The sequence below is a fragment of the Phacochoerus africanus genome, chromosome 12, assembly GCF_016906955.1.
Source record: "Phacochoerus africanus isolate WHEZ1 chromosome 12, ROS_Pafr_v1, whole genome shotgun sequence".
NCBI lineage: Eukaryota > Metazoa > Chordata > Mammalia > Artiodactyla > Suidae > Phacochoerus > Phacochoerus africanus.
The window spans coordinates 45371707-45390748 of record NC_062555.1 but is presented as its reverse complement, the minus strand read 5'-3'; the positions used below and the strand labels follow the sequence as shown (position 1 = coordinate 45390748).

The 19042-nt window shown below is 37.8% G+C and overlaps 1 protein-coding gene across 4 annotated transcripts in view; it reads right to left on the bottom strand.

Moving 5' to 3' along the window:
- Positions 1–1041: 1041 nt before the first annotated feature.
- Positions 1042–19042, bottom strand: part of WAC (WW domain containing adaptor with coiled-coil) — an 89482-nt gene continuing 71481 nt past the window's right edge. For all 4 annotated transcript variants that reach the window (XM_047755154.1, XM_047755155.1, XM_047755153.1 and 1 more), the window contains 7 exons: positions 14543–14788; positions 13070–13192; positions 11325–11473; positions 7885–8003; positions 6240–6426; positions 4441–4568; positions 1042–2499 (listed from right to left, as the gene is read on the bottom strand). In XM_047755154.1, coding sequence (XP_047611110.1) covers positions 2430–2499; positions 4441–4568; positions 6240–6426; positions 7885–8003; positions 11325–11473; positions 13070–13192; positions 14543–14788 — 1022 coding nt within the window. In that variant the 3' untranslated portion in view covers positions 1042–2429. The remainder of the gene's footprint in view (positions 2500–4440; positions 4569–6239; positions 6427–7884; positions 8004–11324; positions 11474–13069; positions 13193–14542; positions 14789–19042) is intronic.

Here is a 19042-nt window from a genome sequence, read left to right as displayed (position 1 = left end):
GGACAACTAAATAAAGAATATTCTTGGATATTATGCCTATTTTAATAAATATTCCCTGGTTACCTCAAGAAGGTTGGTAAGCTGGACACCATGTCTGTTATTAAAGTGCAGTATTTGAAATAATTCACTACAGAATAATATGTCAATCAAATCTTGTAAAAATATTTCCACAAAAATTTTAATTTTTTGTTTAAAAATTCACCAGAGTATTTCAAATTAGGCATCTTCTATATATATGTAATATATATTATATATATATCATATATATGAGAGCAATTTGTTTAGGGATATAAATATTTTTTAAAGTCAAAAGAAAAAGGTGACAGAGATCAATATACAATGAGCAGATCAAATTCAAATTTACCTTAAATCACAAGTCAAGTTGCCATCTGATCAGGAAACATCGGGCTACTACTACATCAACAACTGCTCTCACTTCTTTCCAGAAAAGACACAGGACTGCATCAGTAAGGGTTCTAACTTAACATAGTTCTTCAGAGTTTCATTTACATGCACTAATCAAGTCCAGCAAATATTAACAATTTCATAGGCATTAACATTTCATCACGGTGTAATTTAGGACATTTGTCTTATCTTACATTTTAAAAGTATCCTCAAGTTACAGAAAAAAAAAATCAGTTTCCAGTATCATTTTAATTCTTAATTACACTGGAACATTTTGGTATTTTAGTATCATCCATACTATCACTTACAGTTTACTTTTTTAAATTTATTGAAAACTCAGAACATTACTTTCTATACTTTAAGTATGTTTAAAGCACAAGAGCAATTTTGAATTTTTGGTATTCCAGAATGTGATAACAACATCTAACACACAAAATAAGCCCTTGGTGCTGGCAGTTCTGAAAGCACATGAATACATCTGCCTCAATAAGGGGAGGAAAACAAAAAAGGTCTCTAAATCAGATAAGATTTTGAAATGAGATTTTCCTGCATAAGGAAACCTTTGTGATTTAATACTGGCAGTGTCATGCTAAGGCCATGTGACCAATATTTTAGCAAAGAAAAGAAAAGCCAAGGTAATTTTATAGTAGCAATAGTTTCTTTTTTTATTTTAATATACTTTAGGAAACAATATACAAAGCTGAGCTTTCCCACCATTTCCAGATAACAGCAGGAAGCTCCAATTACACAAATTTAGCGTTTTGTGATGGCTAAGAACAGCAGTCAGCACCAGACTTGAACAGTTATAGCTACAACACAGACATCCTTCAAAATGAAAGGTCGTGATAGCAAGACAGGTAACCAGGGTTTAACAAATGACAACCACTTGGGAAGTGACTTAATCATTCTTGTTGAATTTCATTATTTCATTAAATATTCTTACACACAACTTCCTGTTAATATGCTTTAAACAAAACCGCCCTTAAGGAATTATTTCAATTAAGTATAAATGTTCAACAAGAATAGTTCTGATAAAGAATCCCCAGGTAGTTCAAATTCTAATATGCATTGACCAAAGAAAAGAAAAATAACAATTTTTGTTTGTTTTAACATGTTTATTACAACAGGTACAATTCACATCTGACTAGCTTTGTTTCCTCTTTCCCCTCCCACAACCATGTTCATTGGGCCATTTCCTTACATCTGAGCAATCACTGTACTTTCAGCACACATGCCCAGCAGTACTTAAGTCCATTCTTACGTGGTGCAAATGGATTTCAATAATTTATACAAACAAGTGGGTTATGCTCAATCACTGCAATTTTTAAGCTACTGTACACAGGAATGAAAAGATTATAGAAAAGTGCCATAGCAACAGTGCCTTAAGAAAGGAGAAAAAGAGGAGCCTTAAAAAAATGGATAAAATCAGATCAAGGATTTCAGAGGGAAATGGAACACACGGGAAATGAAAAACATTTCTCTGCAAAACAAATGAAGAAGCACTGCTCTTGATCAGGTGCAAGTGTGGGGACCGTTGTTTCATGATATCTTGTACACTGCCCATATGGTTCAAGGTTGCATCCTCAGACACAGATCGCCTGGCGCTTGCACTGTAATTTTTTGAAAATGCAAGATTTCTGAATGATAAATTAACCCCCCAAATTTTCTTTTTTAAAAAAGCTAATTTTGCAGACAGGTTTACATGTAAAAGGCTAGGTATTTAGCCACCTCAGCATTGATTAGTTTTGGATGTCTAAGCTCTGTTACACATGGCTTCCCATGGCTTCACTCTACAAAACATATTTACAACGTGAAGAATACATCTACAAGAATCTACATTTCAAGGGTTTTACAAATCAATCTTGTATCTCTCCCCTGAATTTAATCTCACAGACCCCATCCCCTTGTCATTTCCTTTGCCCAGCTTAACGGTCCAAAGTCTACTTAAATGCAGCTCAAAAATGTTAAGATTGGGCAAGATTTACAGTTCCTGTACTCAACTCTGTGTGCAATTATTCACATCTTCACACCATGAAGGAATTCTGATTTTTTAGCTTTTCAAGTTCCTTAATTTGTTGTCTCAAAAATAGTATCCTGAAAAATTAAAACAAAAAAAAAAAAAAAAGAGGGCATTAGAACTCATGTCATTATGTTATAGAAAAAAACAAAATTTCTAACTATAAAAATACCTTTATAAAGAAAATGAGTTGAGATAAAGTAATTAAAAACTGATTAAATTAGGACAAAATAATGACATATATTAAAATACTGAGATGACAAGTTAGGATGTTTCCTAAGTTTTCTAACAATTTCTCAATATTTACTTCAAATGACTGCCTTACCACAAACACAAAAGGCAGCAGATATTAAACACGAAACAGACTTAAATTATGTTTTCTAGACTACAATACAGTAAGTGCAAAAGGCTAATTATTTTTCTTTTCTCTCTTTTTTAGGGCTGTACCTACGGCATATGGAAGTTCCCAGGCTAGGGGTTGAATTGGAGCTGCAGCTACCAGCTTACGCCACAGCCACCATAGCCACGGCAGATCAGAGTTGCGTTTGCAACCTACACCACAGCTTATAGCAACATCAGATCCTTAACCCACTGATTGAGGCCGGGGATTGAACTCGCGTTCTCATGGATACTAGTCAGGTTTATTACCACTGAGCCATAACAGGAACTTAACAGTCTGATGAACAATTCTCAATATAAATGTAGGTTCATAAAAATGAACAGGCAGAGTTAAGGTCCAATTGACATGATTTAAAACAAAAAATAAAGCACGAATTCCACAGCTAACTAGATGTCCATGAAAGTTGATTCTCTTCTGACCTCTCTGCGTACACCAGTGAGTTAGGCATAATCACACACTAGCTAGATATCTCTGGCCAAACATGATTATGTGACACATGACTGACATGAGTGACTGTGTTTCCATAAGTGGCAGTAAAGAATGCTGTAATTTTCTACAAGTCCAATCACCTGTCTAGCAAACCAAAATAAAGTTTCATGTATGTGAGAACTACTTTCAGAGCAATCCTAGAGTAAAAATACTCCCAGCTGATATTCAAAAGGCACCTCTAGATATTTTAGTAGTTGAAAGGTTAGATAAAATCTTCTAAGTTTATTAGAAGTCCCAACTTGGTATTTACTATTAATTATTGTGGCCTATGACAAGATTAACTCTTACGACTCAATATAGACAGGATGTAAGGCCACTGAAAGTCTGTCCCTGACTTTGTAACAGGCATTTTAAAAAGTATCTATATTACTTATCACGACATAGATATTCTGCTTTTCATTAAGAAATGTGAGAGAGTTTAGCTGAAAACAATTAAAGAAAGCAGATATGTATCATTCAACTTCCTAGACAACTAAACCTTTAACGTAATTTCCAAAAGATGTATCAATGATGCAATCTGCAACTGAAATAAGTACCCTCAGCAATAGAGTGCTATTTCAACTGGAAAGGACTTCATCCTCTGCCACTGTCAACACCTCACTTTTTAAATAAAACATTACTGACACTTTACAGTATCATAATGTAAGACAAAAGTCTCATGAAGCATTTACCATGGGTTAAGAAAAATAAAATCTAGATGCCATTACCATTCAATATATTCATAGGAATATTATTAAATTATGAAAACAGGTTATAGTATTATGGAATATCACATCAAAGAGAACCTTAAATTTCAGATGAAATTTGACTTACGATCTTCAGTCCAATTCAAGATAACAATGATAAAAACCAAAAAATTTTATTTCAGTGAAAAACTTGGGAGTTCCCAAGTCATGGCTCAGCGGAAACAAATGTGACTAGCATCCATGACACAGGTTTGATCCTTGCCCTTGTTCAGTGAGTTAGGGATTCGAGCTGTGGTGTAGGTTGTAGACGCAGCTACACGTCCAATTCGACCCCTAGCCTGGGAACTTCCATGTGTCTCGAGTGTAGCCCTAAAAAGACAAAAAAAACCCAAAACTCAAAAAACCAAAAAGCGAAACAAAACAAACAAAAAAAACCACCTTACCTTTGCTCTCGCAAAGTTGCTTGAATTTCACATACTCGGACTAAAGATCTTAAATTTTTTAATTCAGTACAAATTTCTGACATGTGAACACTTCCCATGTTATGGGCTTCTTCTCGCAATCTCGATGCCTGTAATTAAAGAAATGAAAATCACATAAAATCTAAGTCACATTCATATACAAAAAATAAAACATTAAATTACTAAGGAGTTCCCACTGTGGTACAAGGGGTTAGGAACCTGACCAAAGCAACTTGGCTTAGTGCAGAAGCTCATGTTCGATCCCCAGCCTGGGAACTTCCACACGCTGAGGGTGAGGCCAAAAAAAAATGACTTCCCCTTTAATATGAGAGAATAGTATTTCCAATCTCATAGTGGTACAGCACTAGGAGAGAAGGACTCATGATTTGTGGTGAATAAAAGATGCTGGGGGAGTTCCCGTTGTGGCTCAGCAGGTTAAGAAATCGACACAGTGTCCGTGAGGATTTGGGTTCGGTCTCTGGCTTTGCTCAGTGGCTAAGGATCCAGCGTTACTGTTGGCTGTGAGGTAGGCCGGCAGCTGCAGCTCTGATTCAATCCTAGCCTGGGAACTTCCATACGCTGCAGGTGTGGATGTAAAAAATAATAACAATAATAATAAATAAATATAAGATGCTGGGTTGGCCAAAGCAAAGTCCAGGTATAACACTGATATAAGGATCTCACTGTACTCCTTTATCATGAGATATACAATGTATCTCCAGATGGTGAGTCATTTGATAAAAGGGGAAAGTCAATGGTAGAAAGTATAATGCCCTAGGGTCCCTCATCCCAAAGCAAAAATATTTCCTAACTTCTAGCAGCTAGTCTAGTGGGACAGTCATAAGATTAGTAGTATAGCTGACCTTTGACAACACAAGTTTGAACCATGCAGGCCCATTTACACATGGGTTTTTCTCAATAATAAATACCACTGTTCCACATGATGCATGGATCTGAGGATGAGGAACTGCAGCAAGGAGGGATGACCATAAACCGTATACTTTGGGTTTTTGACTGTGGGGAGGGTTGCCCCCACCCCAGCCCCAACCCATGAGTTTCTCAAAGGTCAACTGTACTAACAGGTTCTAAAACCATCAGACTGGCTGGCTGGGTAGAAAAGGTACACTGGCTTTGAACAGTATCACTGTATTAACTTGGTGACTTTGGTATAATCAACTATTTGGTCTTGAGGGCCTCATTAGTAAAATGGAAAAAGTATCATTCTCTGCACTGGTCAGTAGTTTTAGAAAGTGCAGAATTAAACTTTAAGCACTCAGCACAGAGCCAAATGCTAAGATTTTTGGGTTTTGTTCTTGGGGGTTTTTTGTACTTTTTAGGGCTGCATGTGCAGATATGGAAGTTCGAAGGCTAGGGGTTGAATCTGAGCTGCAGCTGCTGGCCTCTGCCACAGCCACAGCCACTCAGGATCCAAGCTCCATGTACAACCTACACCAGTGAATCGGGCCAGGGATAGAACCCGCCACCCTCATGGATACTAGCTGGGTTAGTTACTGCTGAGCCACCACAGGAACTTCTAAATGCTGAGTTCTTGATAATGGGATTTATAATGATAATTTAAATACTTTATTTGAAATCCCAAAAAGTTAACATAAATACCTTCTAAGTACACATCCAACACTTTATAAAGGGACTAGGGACAATCGAATTAGAAATTGGTTAATTGGCTGTTTTAAATATAGCTTGAATTCAATGTTCCAGATTTTCTCAAAGCAGAATTCAGTTATCATACAAAGGTTAAGAAACCTGATCGTGTAACATACCTGCTTCTCTGCATGATCTGCAGGCCATCCTTGAACGTGCTTAATGAGATTTTCATTGAAGTGTGCTGCCAGCGTGGGTGTCAATGAACACGCAGGTCGGGCAGATGGATTCTGTGGTACAACTGTTGCAGTTGATGCATTACTACTAGAAGTATGATTTGGACCAGGTGATGGACTTCTCTGGCTACTAGAAAACACAATTGAATGTACTGTATTTTTAAAGTGGTTTCTAGGGAATCCGAGATACTGTCTATCAATACCTTTCATTAAAGATATCCAAATTTATTATTTTAACATCAAATAAACAGAATTTAAAATCCAAAGTATATCAGGTATTCCTAATACACTTTTGGGGGTTAAGAGCCCTTTAAACACTAAGGTCAGAGTTGGATTTAAATACCAATCAATGCTCTCCCACATCTGAGAGCAGAATCTGTTGACGCTGTGTGCTGCAAATACACTAACGGAACTAAGAAGTGGTCACATTTCAAAAGTCATAGAAATAAAGCATATTTATGATATCTTAAATGCATGACGACATGGAGAGGAAAAAATACAATGCATTTTACTGTTTAATATCAGAATAAACTGTTGAATCAGAGGGTGAAATAATGTGAAACAAAATACAGACATTCCACTGCATAACAATGAATGAGTTTAGTAGCAAAGTAAGACCAAAAAAGCAACACTCTGAGACTGGTTATCTTCTACAACTGTATGGTTTGGGCTGTGGTTTAAGGACTCGGTAGTGAGAACCAAAAATTTAATCACTAAGCTCATTTCCTACCTGCTTCACACCAGATTTGGCTCTGAATCAATTTCAGTTATTCAGAAAAACTAAGTCTCCCAAACAATGAAGTCTTTTCATCACTGAGGATATTTAAAATAATACTGCAGCCTCTAAAGATAATTTAAAAGAAGAACTTCCCCAAAAAATATTCTGAGCAATGGCAACATTGCTGAAGTAGACAGTTTCCCAAAGCAATAATTTTCAAGGGAACAACCCTCATTTGGACGTCAATGTTCTGAAATGCTTATTTAGAAAACAACAATAAAAACAACAGTTGAATTATTTTACCACCTTGTGGCAAGAGATAAAAATAGGACAATACGAAAATTATTTAAAGTTCTGTTACTCAACAAAGGAGAGCGACAACACAATACAGCTGACAAGCAACACACAAAGGGTCAGAATTGACGCTATAAGGAAAGACAGACAGACATTCACAACAGATGGAAAACATTGACCCAAGTTTTAGATGTGAGATTTTTGTCTTCATTAATATACTCAAACGTAAAACAGCTACAAGGAAGTTAAAAACGATATTTCAATGAGTTAATAAGTATTTTAAAATCATGTGCACTCTTTGTATAAGTAATCCACACATATTGCTCAGATCACATTCCACCAAGGAAAATTCTAAAGAAAGCCACTTCTTTAAAACCCAGGCTTCACTACTACAGACAATCTAGTTATTGCAGTAAGATATCTGCCTTTGTAAATTTTATAATACATAGAACTAAGGCTATCCATGGATTCTTCCAAGACCAGGTTCTACTATACATATATTTATAATATCTCAACAATATGGCGATATAATGTATTAAGGAAAAAACAGTGTTGTCTCAACACACATCAACTTACTTTGAGCGCTGAAGACTTCGAGGGGAAACAGGTTCATGACCTTGCTGTTTGTCAGCAGTTACAGGCTGCTGCGTGGCTGATTGTGAAACTGGTCCTTGCTTAACTACTGGAGTACTAACCTAAAATGTCAAAATCTGGTAAGACAGCATTCTACCACATAGGCAAAAAGCATGAAAACTAGATACAGGCAAAAGTTCTACCAATCAAACTTTGCAGTTATCTCTATCCAGAGATTTTTAAGACAACAGGAGTTGACCTGATTCATAATAAGATTAACATTAGCGATTCAGCCATAATATCTTTTAGGGGTCAAGTACACACAAATCTTAAAACACCATAAAATAATCTTAAAACACCATAAAATCTAGAGATTTAAAGAAGCAGAGTCAAAGGAGTCTCCAAAGGTCATGTAGTTAGAAAAAAAAAATGAGTTTTGAGACTTGGGTCTAATTCTTTATAAAACATTTCAGGGCCATAAAATTAGATTAGCAAACCAGCATAAGAAACTAGTTTTCTTGATTTGAGTTCAGTGTTACTTCCAGTACACTACAATACCTCTTCATATTTACTGTTGCTTCTGTTATCAATAAAAATAAATATATTTTGGAGTTCCTGTTGTGATACAGCGGAACGAATCCGACTAGTATCCATGAGGATGCAGGTTCGTTCGATCCCTGGCCTTGCTCAGTGGGTCAGATATCCAGTGTTGCCGTGACCTGTGGTGTAAGTCACAGATTCGGCTTGGACCCCACGTTGCTGTGGCTATGCCTAGGCTGGCAACTGTAGCTCAGATTCGACCCCTAGCGTAGGAACTTCCATATGCCAATAATTAATATTCTCCTAAACAAATGTGGACAGCACTGCTACTTCTGAAAAGAGCATATTCTTTTATAAAGAACATTTTTATAAGAGCGAATGTTCACTTATTTTCAAAAACAACTTGAAAGGTTTGAAATGCAAAAACAGCCATCTGCTTAAGGGATTTGAAACAATTTTATAACCAACTGTAAACCTAACACTGCCACTGTATCTCACTTGTTAGTCATCATTCACTGTACTCTAAGATAGACCCCAAAGATAAGTTGTAAACTCTAAGAATAAGGTCTCTTGCTAAAATTCACATTTTAATTCTTCTCCAATCAAATTACAGGCAAACAATAAAAAACTTCATACAAACAATTTTAACTCAAAATTTTAAAAATTAATCTAAGCCAACAACCCAAATGGAAAATGGGCAAAAGACCTGAACATTTTTCCAAGGAAGATGTACTGACGGCCAACAAGCACATGAAAAAATGCTCAACATTACTGATTATTAGAGAAATGCAAATCAAAACTACCATGAGATACCACCTCACACCAGTCAGAATGGCCATCATTAATAAGCCCACAAATAACAAACAAATGCTGGAGGGGGTATGGAGAAAAGGGAACCCTCCGGCACTGTTGGTGGGAATAAAAGCTGGTACGACCACTATGGAGATCAGTATGGAGGTACCTTAGAAATATATATATAGAACTACCATCCTATGACCCAGCAATCCCACTCTTGGGCATATATCTGGACAAAAATTTCCTTGAAAAAGACACATACACCGCATGTTCACTGCTGCTCTATTCACAATAGCCAAGACATGGAAACAACCAAAATGTCCATCGACAGATGACTGGATTAGGAAGATGTGGTATAGATAAACAATGGAATTCTACTCAGCCATTAAAAAGAAGAAAATAATGCCATTTGCAGCAACATGGATGGAACTAGAGACTCTCATCCCAAGTGAAGTAAGTCAAAGAAAAAACAAATACCATATGATATCACTTCTATTTGGTATCTAATAAAAGGCACAAATGAACCTTTTCACAGAAAAGAAAATCATGGACTTGCAGAATAGACTTGTGGTTACCAAGGAGGAGGGGGAGGGAGTGGGGTGGTTGGAGAGCTTGGGGTTAATAGATACAAACTGATGCCTTTGGAATGGATAAGCAATGAGACCCTGCTGTGTAGCACTGGGAACTATGTCTAGTCACTTATGATGGAGCATGATAATGTGCAAAAATAGAATGTATACATGTATGTGTAACTGGGTTACCATACTGTACAGTAGAAAAAAAAATTGTATTGGGGAAATAACCATTAAAAAGTACTAATAATAAAAATCAATCTAGAGTGAACCTAAAACTTGTATAAATAAGTGGTTGAAGCAGGGAAGTGATGAGCCAATGGGAATACCACAGAGATGGCCTACTATCGATTTCAAGCTACATTTCAATACATTTTTATCTTTAGGATTCTGCTAAAGATTTTATTTGAATAGAATTCTTTGGCACAAAAGATTGAAACAGCCCATTGTTTTACAACTAAAAAAATTTCCTCCTAGGAGTTCCCGTCGTGGTGCAGTGGTTAACCAATCTGACTAGGAACCATGAGGTTGCAGGTTCAGTCCCTGGCCTTGCTCAGTGGGTTAGAGGTCCGGCGTTGCCGTGACTGTGGCGTAGGTAGCAGACGCAGCTTGGATCCCTCGTTGCTGTGGCTCTGGCGTAGGCCGGCGGCTACAGCTCGGATTCGACCCCTAGCCTGGGAACCTCCAAATGCCACAGGAGCGGCCTTAGAAAAAGACAAAAGACCAAAAAAAAAAAAAAAAAATTTCCTCCTAGAGTTATCCATAAGACTGAAAAAAAATTTACACCTTGTATATACACCAACTTCAAGTTCTACTAGTGGTATGCTATAAAGCAAGAATGAGTTATGACTGGGGACCGCTCATAAATCTGTGAACAAGACTCAAAGAATGTAATACAAAATCTGACAACAGCATCCTAAGGTCCTATTTACAGTCTAATAAGAATAGAGACAGCAATCTCCTAACTCTCTGAGGAGCCATCTATGTAAGAAATTTGCTTGAACACACACATAGGCAGTAGAGCTTAGTAAAGTGGGTTCCATATTCGGAAAGATGTTAAATCTCAAATTCTGACTCCACTACAAAATCAAATTTAACGGAAGGCTTAATTTTCATACCTATTAAAGCAACAGTAGTTAAATGTGAAAATCAATACAATACATAAAAAGCTCTCAGCACAGAAACTGACTCATTTTTATAATATATACGGAAAACATGTTCTCATATATCTTAGAGTTTGAAAATTCTACAAATATTAAGACTCGATTAGTATACCTTCTTTATTCACAAAGCCCAGAATAGGAGGAGAACAGAATCAGTACATAAAAGGGGCACAGAGGGATTCCCTCCTCCAACCCCTCAAATGACAGAGAGAGTCTAACCTGCATCTTTTTCTCACTCACCTGTCCTCTAGTCCATCATTACCTCCTGCTCAAAAGAGGGCTTTTCCTCCAACACATATCCTAAAACATTATTAAAAAACCCATTTTATCCCAAAGTGGCTTCTTTCCCAAACTTCCCTCCAAGGCAACATACCTTTGGCTGTGATGAAACAGGAGGAGTACTAATCAAAGGTTTGATAGGGACAGTGTTAGTTTGAGGTGTGCTTATTCTCGGTGACACATAGGATCTTGGGGATGACGCATCAGACGTTAACGACATTGGAGACTGATTAGATGGCTGGGCTATAAGAGAGTAAAATAAACCAAAAACCTTTGTAATAAATGCGGGGAAGATCTTTGCATCTCTCCACAAGCCCCATTCCCAAGAAAATCCTTACTTGAAAAGGTCCATCTGAACTTCTCACTGGAGCCACATTGACCAAATGAGATGCTAAGAGATAAGCACACCCAGCATGGTCCCAACTCTAAGTCTCAACATATTCTCACATGGAAGTGGAAGGTTTCCTCTCACCATCCTTATTGCCTCGTCAACTCCAAGCGTGCCTGGCTAGCCCCTCGAATTCCTGCCTCACCACGGGCTCTCAGAGTATTTTCAATATATACTTCTACACTAGACCAGGTATTCCTGCTCAACTCATCAGCTTTCTGCACGGGGGCTGGCGACAGGTCAAGGGACGCTTTCACTTCCCTTCTGCTCCTATGATGTGCATCTCTCCCCTCCGGACACTGCACGAAGAAGAGAGCTGGCTGACTCAAGGCAGAGCTTGAGCCCTTTCTATATCCTCCAGTCAAAGTCACCTAATACCCACTCGAACCAACAACTTTTTTTCTTAATGGCCACACCCATGGCATATAGAAGTTTCCAGGCTATGGGTCAAATAAGAGCTACAGCTGCTGGCCACAGCCACAGCCACACCAGATCCAGGCACATCTACAACCTATGCTGCTGCTCATTGTAACACCAAATCCTAAGCTACTGAGTGAGGCCAGGGATGGAATTCGCACCCTCGTGGATACTAGTCAGGTTCTTAAGCCACGGAGCCACAATAGGAACTCCCAAACTCCAACTCTTCAGTACATCCAATGATTCACAAAGATTAGGGCATATCATAGTTTACTGCAGCGTTGGAGTTATGCTGAAATTAAATATATACTATATTACAGATTGGATGGCAACGGTGTAAGATAAATGTCAAAAGCTTGCTTCACCTAAAAACTAAGGATGAGAGTTCTGGTTGTGGCCCAGTAGTAACAAACCTGACTAGCATCCATGGCAACCCAGGTTTGATCCCTGGCCTTACTCAGTACATTAAGGATACGGCATTGCCACGAGCTGTAGTGTAGGTCACAGATGTGGCTCGGATCCGGCATTGGTGTAGGCCGGCAGCTACAGCTCCAATTTGACCCCCTAGCCTTGGAACTTCCATATACCAGTACCGCGAGTACAACCCTTAAAAAAAATATTAATTTTTTTAAAGGTAAAGAGTAGTACTACCGTACACGGCAGTGTTTAAAAAAAAAAAAATGAAGCAAAATAAAATCGTTAGGCGTTCCCACTGTGGCTCCATGGGTTAGGGATCAGTGTTGTCTCTGCAGCTGCTAGGGTTGCTGTGGAGACGAGGGTTCGATTCCTGGCTTGGCACAATGGGTTAAGAATCCAGCATTGCCTTAGCTGTGGTAAAGGTCACAGCTGCAACTAGGATTCCATCCCTGGACAGGGAACTTCCATTATGTTTGTTACAAGTGATGGGAAAAAGGAAAAAGAAAAAAATCATTATTACAGCTAAACTCTCTCTCAAGATGGAAAGAAATTTGCTATTAATCCCCCCCCACTGCCCATCAAGCTACAATTCTAGAGGTACCTAAGAATATAAATACCTTGTGTAGACAGCTGAGTAGCTTGAGAAATCAGAGAAGTTAGGTTGAAAGCAGATGGTCCAGCAGTAAGAAACTTGTGAATTATAGACTGCAATGAGGCTTGTGTCACAGCTGCTGTAAGAACTACAAACATACAATGGCTTAAATTCAAATAAAAACACAGTGGCATATATGGCATTAGTAACAACGTGTGAGCTCAAAAAGAACCCAGAAAAAAACTGGAATGTTTCAAACTAGAACGCTCAAAATCAAAGTCTACGAGATAGGAGTAATATATTGGGTCTAGACATGTCAAATGATCTGTGGCAGAGGAAAAGAAACTTAATGGGTTTATAAAGAAACAGCAGTTTCCTTTTCACCAAAATTTAAGTGTTCAGTTAATGAAAACTGTTATGAGACTCTCTACCTAGAAAAATTTACTTACTGAACAAGAGAAAAGCATGGTTATCTTAATTAAATAAAGATACAAAACACTGAGGAGACTAAGAATGGAAGATTAACGTCCAACTAGCCTGAGACAGCTCAATTCTTAAAGAACTTAACTGCTTAATGCTACTGTTAAAATATATTATGTGAAAACGTACACAAATAGAAATGTTAAGATTTAATGTTAGAATTGAAATGATCTATGAATTAAAAATATATCCACTTTTATTCAGACTTCTGTGAGGTAGCTGCCTAAATACTTCAGTAGTACACTTAAAAGCAAATTGGAATTAACAATGAAATTAACTAGGAAAGATAGCATAACACTATCCATTACTTCCCTTCTCAAAAAATTTTAAGTATTTTAAGAACTACCTGAATTACTACCCTTAGTAAACAGCATATTTTTAATATGCCAAATAATTATTTACTGATATACAGGAAGTTCTTTTGAAATATGCCAGAAACCAAGTGTTTTTATATCTATTTTAGCAAATACTATTTTCTCTGTTTATACTTTAAAAAACTAAAAAAATCATCACACACAGTAAGCTGATAAAATAGTTATCTCCAGTAACTGACAGGTACACAAGTCTTAAAAAATAGAAAATCCAAGTATTGTTGATACAATACCAAAGACCTTGGGCTGTGGGGGATGTAAATTTCAGAGCATGACTTTCAACCGTCAACTTCAAAATGAAACAAAGACCATTCCTCAGTTGGGAGTTTTACTAATTACAGAGTTTTGCATGATACAAATGAATTTTTAAAAAACTGTTTCAACGAAAATTACCTTTACCTGGGGGTTCCTGTTGTTGCACAGCAGAAATGAATCTGACTAGGAACCATGAGGTTTCAGGTTTAATCCCTGGCCTCACTCAGTGGGTTAAGGATCCGGCGTTGCTGTGAACTGTAGTGTAGGTTGCTGTGGCATAGGCCGGCAGCTGTAGCTCCGATTCAACCCCTAGCTTGGGAACTTTCATATGCTGCAGGTTGGGCCCTAAAAAGATCCACCACTCCCACCCCCAAAAAAGAGAAGAAAATTACCTTCATTTATTTTGGATATGTCCACATTAGAATTATTAAGTTGCAGCGTGGCCTGCAAAGCAGGAAGTAACTGTCTAAGAAGATTTGGGTCCTGAAGTAGCGGAGGTATTGGTGACTGTGGGACAGGAGAAACGGGGATGGCTGAAGCGGACGTTGGAGGTGCAGATGTGGGGTTCAGTCCAGATGCTGAAGACGTGGAAGGAGTTGTGCAAACGTGTGACACAGATTTGTCTCCCGATGTAGATTCTAAATAAAAAGAAGATATTGAGGTTGAAAAACATTACTTGACTAGAGAAAACTGGAACCAATGTCCAAGAAGCCAGGTGCCTGACTCAAGTCATGTCATTTAATATCGAGAGGGTAGCACACAGAGGAGACTTAGCAGGTGACTGACCAGAATCCTAAGGCAGTATCTTATATCCTGATGTCATACATGAGAAAACAGAACAAAGAATATTATCTAACTTGCTTGAAGTCACAAAGTCTGGTAAAGCAGTGATTCGACCATATGCATGTCTAAGTGCCATATTCCACTAGCAATTCTGTCTCAAAACTTGCACAGGCACACCTTGTTTTACTGTATTTTGCCTTTATTACACTTTGCAGTTACTGCTTTTTATTCACCCCAACAAACTGAAGGTCTTCTGCAACCCTGTATTGGGCGAGTCTATCCGCCTCATTTTCCCAACAGCATTTTCTCCAATTAAGGCATACTCATCACTTTTTAGACACAACGGTGTTGCACACTTAACAGACAACAATGTAAACATAACTTTCGTATGCACTGGGAAATCAAAAAATTGACTCGTTTTGTGATACTTGCTTTATAGTGGAAGTCTGGAACTGAACCCATAATACCTCCAAGATATGCCTGTATTAACTTTTGAATAAGCTTCCATCAGGATAAAGGGAAAGAACAATTCACTAACATTCAATTTCTATGTACCATAAACTAACTTAAGGTGAAAATGTTTATAACCACAAAAGTCTAGCTGACTGCCTATCATGTTCAGCTGTTTTGAATTCATAAAGTATAAAGAAAATTGAACTTTCCTTGTGAAAATCTGCTGTCAGATACTACATTTTATGAGACTACAGTAGCAGTTTTTTCCAGATCATATACCTTAAGGTTTAGCTTACGAAATAAATGGTTGAGATACATCTTAATGTTTAGAATGAAACAGGTTCTCTATTTTTACTTCCTGCATGAACAGTTAAATTAGTATTTATATCCCTCTGAAATAACCCTTTTGTTAACTTGTATTGTGGTTTCCTTCTCCCTTTAAAGACAGAAGTTGGAGAAGGTGTTCGTTTTGGTGCTGCTAAATCTATCTACAGATTTGAAAAATTAACCCAGGCTTGAAATTTTTTCAATATTACCCTTCAATCCAAGAAAAGGAAAAGACTCCCAGAACAGAAAACTAATACATATCATAAAGAAATAAACCACTATGTAAATAAATGTTTATTTCTCCTGAGGATAGATTTCTTTGCAGTTTTATAAAGGAAGATTATTAATGAACAGTATGAAAACCAGTCGATACTTATGGGAGCCTTGAGCAAGTAAAATCTCGAAAGGCAAGAGGTTCTCTTTTAAAAGATTTGACTTTGAGTATGAACTTATCAGAATTAACTATAAAATTGGAAAAAAAAAAAAATAGATACCAGAACTCCACCCCAGATCTAATGAACCAGGGGTAGTTCGGGAGTGGTCCAAGCATCTGGTGAACTTCTAAGAGTTCTATGGGTGATTCTGACACCCCATGCTGGTTATGAGAAAACACATTAGAGAATTTCCTAAGTTCCTTTGAGGGCCGCACCCCACGGCATGTTGAGGTTCCCAGGCTAGGAGTCTAATCAGAGCTGCAGCTGCAAGCCTACGCCACAGCCACAACAACGCCAGATTCCAGCCCCATCTGCAACCTACACCACAGCTCACTGCAGCACCAGAACCTTAACCCACTGAGCAAGGCCAGGACGGAACCTGCATCCTCACGGTTCCTAGTCGGATTCGTTAACCACTGAGCCATCACAGGAACTCCAATTTTTACACTATTTTTAAAAGAATGACTCCAGCCCATTCTCCCTAAAAGACACCCAGACATTTGCGTTTGCTCTCCCAAAGCATATTACTTCTTAATATCTTTTTTTTGGTCTTTTTGCCTTTTCTTGAGCTGCTCCCATGGCATATGGAGGTTCCCAGGCTAGGGTCTAATTGGAGCTGTAGCCACCAGCCTACGCCAGAGCCACAGCAACGCAGGATCCGAGCCGTGTCTGGGACCCACACCACAGCTCACAGCAATGCCAGATCCTTAACCCACTGAGCAAGGCCAAGGATCGAACCCGTAACCTCATGGTTCCTAGTCGGATTAACTGCACCACAACAGGAACTCCTATCTTAATATCTTTAATACAACTTGCTTCAACCTGTAAGTATAACTGAGAATAAGTGATTGAGTTTGATAATACAAATATAAAATACTACCCTGAAAGGTAGTCTTAGTTTTATCATTAAAACACAAAATTTGAAAACTACTGGATGGGTGCTGCTCTTTTGCATTCAGAACAACCCAACACAGATTCTATAACACAGCGTCTTCTATTATATAGTTTATCATCTCCTCCCTTCTATCAGAAAGGAACTCCTTCAGGGGAGGAATTCTGTTTTATTTATCTCTGTGGCCCCGTTAGAAAATGCCATCAGCATGTATCCACTGACTGAATCTGTCAGAAAGGTCCAGGTGTGTGTTTATATGTGTGCTCTCTCCCTTAAATTATAGGTTCAAAAAAAGGGGAGCAAAACCTAAGGTCTCTAAAAATAACCGTCGAAGTAGACAATGAAGAGTATGCTATTATCATAAATATTATGACATTATACAGTCTTTTTATTTTGTCTTTTGTCCTTCTAGGGTCACACCACGGCAAATGGAGGTTCCCAGGCTAGGGGGTCTAATTGGAGCTGTTGCTGCCAGCCTACGCCAGAGCCACAGCCACACCAGATCCAAGCCGCGTCTGCGACCTACACCACAGCTCACGGCAACACCAGATCCTTAACCCACTGAGCAAGGCCAGGGATTGGACCTGCAACCTCATGGTTCCTAGTCAGATTCATTTCCACTGCGCCACGATGGGAACTCCAGTAATACTATACAGTCTTAGTGACAAATTTAACTAAGATTTATTTTAATAATCAAAAAAGATCCTCAACCACCTTTTTCTTTTTTTAAACACACAAAGGCAACAACTATTCAGAACAAGTACAGTCAATTGTGTGTGCCTTTTCCACACAGATATTTATTTTTAATTAACATTTCCATTTGTCTAAAACCATTTAATCCAGAATCTAACCTGTTAGAATGCTAGATTAATACACTTTTCTATGTTTATACATTTTGTATCAAAGAAATTAAAAATCGAGATCCCTGAAAATAAAGACAAATAACAAATTTAACTAAGAAAATTAATGTAGCATTTCGCATTTACAAAGTCATTCTAATAGGTTTGTCTGCTTTTTAATATCAGCCTCTAGTCTCATTCTTTAAATGCAAACTTTGCCAAGCATTCAAGAAAGTTACGTTAAGCATATGTTTTCAGTTTTTGGCAAAACAATGGTATCTAACTTTAGTTTTAGCATTTTTATTTTGTGTGTCTATGATATTTTTAAGGATATCTCTTCAAAATCTATTCCTAAGGTATTTTAAACTTAAAATGAACTAAGTCACTTTCTTACTTGATATTTCTATGATTTACAGATCTCTAGCCAATTCTTTAATATAAACCATCAAATTAGTATGTTATCCTTTATTTTAATTTAAACTGTGTACATTAGCTTTGATAAACTTTTTTCTCTCCCTTTATGCTTATAATTATGAATTATTTATATTCCCAACTTTTACCACTAGGGGGAGTAAGCTACTAAAGACTAGACTTCACATAGAAATATAAATTACAACCTAACTTTAAGGCTTAAGACAATACCACCACCTCTTCTAACTACAGGGAGCCCTTTCAAAAATACCCAAGAAAGCATAAACCAAATCAAAATCTTCTCACTTTTCATGTGGATTCTACATTTTTCTGGTATGCTAACTTAACTCCTTGATCTGCAATAAGATCTAAAAAACTTAAAGAGTAAAATGCATTACGTTCCTACAATATTCTGACAGCTGCTTTAATAATACTGAACAGGACATGTCAACAAAAGCAAAACTACTGATGCAACAAGGGCAGCCTGCTTGTTCTATTTTTGTGGTAGTGCTGATACACAAGAGGGTACAACACGGAGAAATTATAAAGGAAGACAAAATACACAAGAATAGTAGGAAAGGAGTTCCCGTTGTGGCGCAGTGGTTAACGAATATGACTGGGAACCATGAGGTTGCGGGTTCCGTCCCTGCCCTTGCTCAGTGGGTTAAGAATCCGGCGTTGCCGTGAGCTGTGGTGTAGGTTGCAGACGCGGCTCGGATCCTGAGTTGCTGTGGCTCTGGCGTAGGCCAGTGG